The following is an 8,119-nucleotide window of genomic DNA, read 5'->3' on the forward strand; positions in this document are numbered from 1 at the left end:
AAAAAAAAAAAAAAAAAAAAAAAAAAACGTTAATCTGAAATACTCGAGAAAAAAAAAGAAACCAAAAAATCAACAAAACCGAAAAAACCCAAAAATGCCAAAAAAGTTCCCTCCGCAATATCCTAAAGCCGTAACGTCCAACCTAATAGTCCGATGTGTAATTCCTCAATTATTATAATATATAATATTTATAACATACATATATGGCACGTTCCACTCATACGTGTGGGAGCAAACGATTTTTTAGCACCAATCAAATCATAGACTGGAGAAGCAAGACTCGAAATGGCCTCATGGTCATCTCAGTAGAGACGTCAAGGTCAGAGCAGCAGTAAGGGCGAAAGCCGCCCTCAAACCAGCACTTCGTCCATGCTGCATCGCTGCCGGATTTTCACCTGCGAAAGAGAAACAATTTTTTTTTCCAAAACAATCACAATCTTACATTGACATCACAAAAACTACCCTTACAAAAGTCACAACCCTAATTCACGAGCATAAAGAATTTTTCAAGGTCTTCTACACGCGACGCTTCTCTCCCCAGAGTATCGATTAGACGACCATCTTCTCCCCATGCTCCACCCTCTTACACCCTTACCAACAAGCCCTCTGGCAACTTCATCCCCAACTGTATAAGCTTATGCCAAATTGAAGGACGTTACATCACAGGTCCATCCTTACAGGAAATCTTTTTATACAGCAAAGACAATACGGGTCCAGTTCCACCGTAGAAAAAAGAAAAGAAAATATAGAAATGAATACTGATTGTATTTCAGGAAATGAAGTTTCGCAAAGAATCCCAAAGACGTAAAATTTTTAAACGAGGATGAAGATCATTCCAAGATTAACACTGGACCGACTTTTGATGTCGGTACAGTCACGTTTAAAAAATTTTTTGAATCATATGTATACGTACTTCACGTACACGTGTGCATACTACACGTGGGTACGTTGTCTAACCCAGTTTCGAGTTCATGGTAAATTTTTCTTTGTCCTTTTGTTTTCTTTTTTTTTCTTATACCAGATCTACACTAGGTTGAGTATTTGATTGTGTTCAACAATGCTTCACCGCCTGAATACCCACTTGCAGTATTTGCTTTTGGTGCATTATTCAATGAGTGCATTCGTACTGGTCCACTCCAGGATAGTATAACGTCTTACCCGATTTTTCGATAACAATCCCAGCCAATATTTTCATTGAAACGAGAAAATCAGTAGTGGCACAGAAATATATCGACGGACCACGAGCGACCATTACTCTAAAAATTTCTCGATCTTGCTACATCTTTCTAGTTATTTCATTCTTCTCCCTTTTTTTCTCCTCTTTGTATCCAATCGCCGCAGAATGCTTGAGAAATCGAAGAAGGGATTTCTGCACTTTTTTTTTGGGTTATTCAATGTGGAAGAAAGAATCAGAATTTTCAAGAAAAAAAATATATATAGATACATGCTTCCGGCCAAATCAGCCACTTGTATCTTGTCCTTCAAGTTCTTCGATGTTATTTTATTTTTACGTTGGTACGAAAATGTATCGTTATTTCAATGGCGGAGGCGCGATTTTTCTTTTTATTTATAGTATCCGTACTTCGTCTAAGGGTCCAATTCCTATGTGATGAATAATACAAGGGTCGTCAGAAATGGTACTACCCCCTCCAGAGTCCTAAAGGGCTCCTGACGGGATTAATCTTTCAACCGAAGATATTCCCACTAAGCCTCAATCAGACCTGCCCTAGAGCTTAAGTGCTTTTAATTCGATTCCTAAGCTTGATTATTGCTAAGAAGACGTGATTGAAATGAACCACACTGGTTCCTTGCCAGGATTCCACGTAAAGCTCGCACGAGGCTTTGAAGGATCTCGACAGCGTAGAAAATAAAAGATTAAGGGCAATAAAAAGAAAAGGTATCAGAGAAAAAAACAAAGGGATATTTATTTGAAATACGAATTTCAGAATACCAGACCGGACGGAGTCTGAAGATCGTTACTGTGATTCTTCCAAAAATCCCAGACAGAGTCAAAATTAATTGAGAAAAATGAGATTACCTACCCTTGCCAAGCAAAGGACAGTAGCTGAGTGTCTAGCTTTACAAAACATCCCCTTAAGAGGACATCAAAAAATTCAATGCTCTATAAAATGGCTTTTTGAAAAATATTATGCTCAAAAAGGGTTTGAGGCTTCATACTTCACGTAAGGGTAGTTTTATATGAACCTTAGTAAATCTTTTTTTTTACTACGCACTAAGCTCGGGTTTAAGGTTGACGGTTTCAAAGAGAAACCAAGTGAAAGAGTGATACACAAAAAATAAATAATACTCGAAATTTTTTAAAAATTTACAAACCAACGAATCAGAAAATTATGATTAATCAATATTTTTATCACCACCTTGCCATTTTTTTAAAAATCAAAATTACGCCTGAGCCGATTGGACGCAGGTCCGTAACCCATGCTCTACTTCGCCGACTGTAATCAGCGCTTCTATCTTAAATCTGCTCCTTAATCGGCCGATTCGCTTCTGAAAGGGTTGGTCCCGATGAGATTCAATTAAAAACTCGAGGCGTGAAAAATTTACAACTCTGTTTACGCTCTTCGCCATTCAACCCCAGCTGATTGGCCAGTAAACTAAATCTACAGGGAGAATCCTCTCGGATAATTGGCTCATTTTTCGCGAATTCTTTCAAGTACCGTACTCCTCGTGCTATTTTTGTAATTTACATTGTATCCTGAAAATTGGATAAAATAAAAAAAACAAATAAGGAATTCATAGTAATTCTCCGACATGCCGTCGTGGGCGTGAATAATCAAATGGATCCTGTGAAAAGAAAAAAAATTGGAATTTTGTTTATTCGCACAGACGCTATATCGTGTCCACTGCCGTATATTCTATTGGAACTAAAATAATACGTGACCGTTGGCAATTTTACTTTTTTATCTCATTTTTTTTTTTTTCATTTCATAAAAATATTTCATAGGGAGATTAGGTATACGAAGCACGATAGAATCCATGAAAAATATTTATCGTGAAAAACGCTTGTTTAGGAAGCGATCGCAAAATTTCAAAATTCCTTTTTTAAAAATAACAAATATAAACGTCATGGATCCATCCTATGAGATAAACTTCAACAGAAACAAATGCAGCCTCTCACAGTATCAAAATGAAAATCGGCCGAGACTCGAATTCTCATAGAAAAAATAACGGTCGGACGATTACGGTTTTACGCAGTTACTACTTTTTTTTGGCCAGACTAAATAAATATTCAGAAGACTCCGCGAGCAAGGGACGGAGGAAGCGGGGAAAAGAAACCTTGAGAAAGACAAGAGAAACATGAGTGTAAAGAAATTAAAGGAGAAGCAAGTTAGGGTAGAAGGGTCCAAAAAAATATGGGGGGAAAAAAAAAACAAAAAAAATTTTTCAAAGAAAAATATCGAGAAAAAGAATAATACAGAAGATTGTGCTGTTGCTACCCTGCTAAAGCTATGCACAAATAAAACTTCCACTCGATAGGTTCATCCCTCGTCGAATGTTTTCAATAGTAAGGGTTGTCTCTACCTCGTTGACAATACCGGAAAATCAACAGCAGACCTAGGCCTTTGTCGTGAAAGAAATTTTCAATTTTTAACAAAACGAAGAAGCATTTTCCATAATGATCGATACCGAAAGATCAGTTGACTCGTGTGTGTAATTGCGTACAAAGAAATGATTAAAGATCCAAAATAATTTATTAAATGAAAATATAAAAGACGAAGAATTTTATGCGCTTTAACTCTATACTGACGCAGTCAGAATAGCCTAAGGGTTCGTCCCATTAAATGTTCAAGTGGAAGATACAAACCCATACCGACAAAGCTCTACCCATCGGACCGTATTTATCCACTCGAGCATACTACCCCAATGCTTTATTGAAACTGCCGCAACTGCATGTGGATTATTAAAAGTTGATCTTAATGCAAGCTCCCTCGGAGCTTTATACTGATCTACCCCCTTCACGATATTCACGTTTTTTATACATATTTTTCAAACTTTCCCGTCCGCCTTTATTGCGCACCCCTTTACGACCAGTATTTAGTTATTGCTGACAACGCGCCGAGGCGGTTCACGTAAACTTTATTAATATTACATTTTTTCATAAAGTCTACTTTGATCCATCGACAGGATCCGCCATCGAAAATTGTACCGAAGCTCGTACCGATATTTTGATAAAGCTCTTTAAATACTATTCACAATGAATTCTATGAGAAAGTACTCGAAACCACCTTTATCGGAATTCGGAACAAGAATTTCGGATTGTATTTCATTCATTTGAATTTAAGCTCTATCGCGAACAAAGAAATTTTGTGCTTTTTCAAAATCCAAATACAGCAGTTTCGTACGATACGACCGATCTCTGCCCTTTCTCTTGGGTTATTTTATCGAGAAGCTACGCGATTCCATTACTCCAGATTTGGATCGGCTCTAAGCCGTTCAGTGGCATCGGGTAAGATGAAGCTGGCTCGCGGCCAATGAGACCACTGCGATTACGATTGTTTATAGTCCCATGATAACGGTCAACTTCTACCGAAATCCGCTAAATTTCTGAGTCACGAATAGACCAAGGGGTCAATGTCGATGAGCATCTTTCCACGTCATTAAACCGAGCACACTATACCGACGCTTAGGTTTCCTCCTGAAAGCTCAGACCCACTGAACACGAATCCGACCCCATCCACGTACCCACAAATTAAAGCACGTGAAGCTCGATACCGCTAATCGAAATAAGAAGGAAAAATTCGAATCACGTATAGCAGCCCCTAAAACTTAAAATTTACAACAACCAAAACACCCCTGGGTCCTCGAATCGGTACCCGGAAAAGAAAAGATAATATGTTTCGAAATGGTTAAAAAATTCAACGAGATAATTTTTTCAACGTGCATGTCTCTGGACCCACTTCGGAATCGCACGGGGCGAGTGGAGGGATTAAAAAAAAAAAAAAAGGAAAGATGAAGAAAGCGTATGCAAAATGAGCTGTCGAGCACCCTTGGGAGATTCCTTCTGTATATTATACATGGCTGCACAGTCCTGTTAACTACGTCTCGCGAGAAGAGCTTTGCAAACTCCTCACGCCTGTAGTATGATAGGAGGGAAAGGGGTGGACTGGTGCGCTGGCACTGGCATAAGAGGGACGAAGGGGGCAAAGGGAAGGGACCTTGCGGCCAGAGGTTATTAATGGGCAAGGCGTGACACCCCACGAAATAACCTCCCTAACCTCATCCTGATCCTCATCCTAGTTTTGGTTCCACGGCACACTTTTACTCCCTTTATCCGTAAATTTTTCTGGAAAAATTGCCATCTTGTCATTAATGGCACTTGATTGCGCTGGAGTAATTAATGAAACGAAAATCCAAAATTTTAATAATTTTTCCAAAATATATCTAAAAAAAGGGCGTGAGCTGGAAGGATCTTTCGTAGCAGGTTAAATAAAAATTTTGACATTATTTCATAACTCAACGACGTTCACTGTCTATACGGTGTCCAATAAAACAGCAATAAATCTCAAACAGATGTAAGGAACGTATCGGCCATCAGTTTCCGAGTCTCATTAAAAAATTCATTAAATCTAATTTTTCACCGACTACCTACAGTACTGAGGGTAGATTGGATAGAGCTCAGCAAAGGGGTTGGTACTTCTTCAACATGCAAAAGAACGAGATACACGATACGACTACCTCTACCTCCTAGAGATGCTGCGCTGGGGGATAGGGACGCAGTGTCAAGAACTACTGCATCCTGACTCGTATTTAATTAATAACTGCAGCGTATCTCCGAAGTGATGTAAGTTAATTAAAATAAAAACAGTGCGAGATGAGAAACGTCGGGAGGAGGTAAAAGCAACGGAAGGAGAGTTAAGGACGAGGAAGTCCTATTTAACGTGCGTGGAATTCAAATTTCGAAGCGTCCTTCTTTACCCGCAGAGGGAATGAAAAATCTGCGCTCAAACTGGACAATAAAGATGACGAGAGAGATGAAAAATCAGAAAATTGAAAAAAAAATAAAATCAAAAAAGAAACGAGTCAAGGAAACGGGAAAACAAGAAGAAAACTGGGTCGTATAACGAAGACGTAAAAGTACTCCAAAAATATTTTCTGTTCCAGGAAAATTCAGATTTCCCAAGGATCTGCCTTTCCGCGACTCCTCTCTGACGGAGTCGGATAAAGACGAAACTACAAGACGCTACGGTGAAGGACTCAGGACATTAGCGTCGAAATGTGCAAGCTGCTTCGAGATACCAGAGCTCTACACGAAAAGCTCCACTTAGCGATACGCGACGTTAGCTTCGCCATGAAATAGGAAATAATAGTGGTGGGCACCATAGTTATGCCAGCTTGTACAGAAATACATTCGCAAACGGGCAAAGAGGATTTATAACACAGCCCAGGGTTGCCAGGGTAAAGGGAAATTCAAAGGATAGATAAGTTTTCGTGTAACCTAACGTAACTGTTTAAAATGCTACGCGGCCCCGTTGAATAGTATACGAAAAAAAATCGCTAAGCTTCCTATGTTACTGTAGCTTCATATCTATGTATACGTATATGTACGTTCATATACAATATGAACGTACGTAAGTCGTAATTCATACTCTAAGGAATACGAGGTGAATAGTTATTAGGTCATATGGGCACAAAGAGATGAAAGAGCTTCGGGCTTAAATCATTCCTCGATTCGATTCTCGTTCAAAGATTACGACGAGGAACATCAGGAACGCAGACGGTTGCTCTTCCATGTAGTACGGATACGAGATTTTACATGGAATCAACGATAATCCCCATAAATAATGCACGCGCTTCCTCCCGTGGCAGAGGATCCACCCAGTGGCGAAACTAGCGCCGAACCTTGCGGAAGCTCCGAAACTAGTTGAGCTTCTTGCTAAAAGTTCGAAAGCCCCTTGTAAAGCCTGCGTTTAGCGACATATCGTGCTGCGCGAAAAAGGGACTTTATACATGCGATTTCGCGGATACCAAAAACTTTTATGGCCGTATGAAAAACCGTGGGGAAAAATGGGTCGGTGAATAATTTTTCCTCGAAACTTTTCTACCTACGCGAAATACGAGAACTTCGCAGTGACGTCACGTAACACGGTGAGGAGTCAATGAGGTTGCACTGGTGAAATAGCAGTCGAAGGAAAATGCGCGGAAAATTTTTGAAAGCCGATGCGAGACGGTAAACAATCGAGAAAGAAAAAAATTTTTGGAAAAACCAGAGTGAAACAGCAAAACATGGAGTTGCGCGTGGAATATGAATAAAAGATAGATAATAAAAATTACCTACTGTTCTTTTGTACTGAAACAGCATTACGCTGTATTTTGTTAAACGAGCAGGGAACGTGGAATAAAAATAAAGGAATGAAAAAAAATTTAATGCAAAAGGTGGAAGGTTGGGTTGGATGCCGAGGGAGAATAAAAACTGGGGTGCATGTATCCTACCCAGAAACCTGGCGAAACGTTGTATCTATGTAAATGCGTAGAATTCGCACGTTACTTGGTAACATGGCGGAACATGTTCAGGGAGCGAAGGGTCGTTCGCAGTTCATTTTAATTACACGTAACACACGCAGATTGGGATGTGTTTCCGCGGGGTGAGTTTATCGTGCTTGGGCAACCTGATAAAGCTTATGCGTAACTCCTTATAATTTAATTGTAATTGGCTAGTCGTTCGAGAATACGTTTTGGAAATTTTTTAACTTTTTTTTTTTTAATATACATTTTTATCTAGACGATTTATATGGTAATCAAAATTGGCAATAATCACTCAATTACCTTGTCGCAAAATTTAAAAAAGTCCCACATTCTGCTCAAAAATCCTTCCATCAATATTGAGGTTCGGGGTTGAAGAGTGAAGAGAACAAGGCTGGCAGAGAAAAATAGTCCGATTTTTTGTATGCAAAATGCAAATTCAATTGGTCCGTGTACTTTTGAAATATCAGTGATGCAAGAAGAGGAGGAAGTAAAAAAAAAAGGGAGAGTTAAAAAAGATAATGGAGAAGGAGAAGTACCCAATCGAGCAACCCGTCATGACCAGCAGCATGACTTGACTCTCGTCCGATTATTTATCCATGGTTCACCCCCCTCGCCCCCGCCCCCCCCCCCCCCC

At 39.5% G+C, this 8,119-nt stretch overlaps 1 protein-coding gene across 3 annotated transcripts in view; it reads right to left on the reverse strand.

Annotated features, from left to right (window-relative positions):
* Window positions 1-8: 8 nt before the first annotated feature.
* LOC107273916 (peroxidasin) overlaps window positions 9-8,119 on the reverse strand; it is a 129,841-nt gene continuing 121,730 nt past the window's right edge. For all 3 annotated transcript variants that reach the window (XM_025091201.1, XM_015752550.2, XM_025091202.1), the window contains one exon: window positions 9-395. In XM_025091201.1, coding sequence (XP_024946969.1) covers window positions 298-395 — 98 coding nt within the window. In that variant the 3' untranslated portion in view covers window positions 9-297. The remainder of the gene's footprint in view (window positions 396-8,119) is intronic.

Source organism: Cephus cinctus, unplaced genomic scaffold (assembly GCF_000341935.2).
Source record: "Cephus cinctus unplaced genomic scaffold, Ccin1 Ccin1_scaffold1878, whole genome shotgun sequence".
Lineage (NCBI taxonomy): Eukaryota > Metazoa > Arthropoda > Insecta > Hymenoptera > Cephidae > Cephus > Cephus cinctus.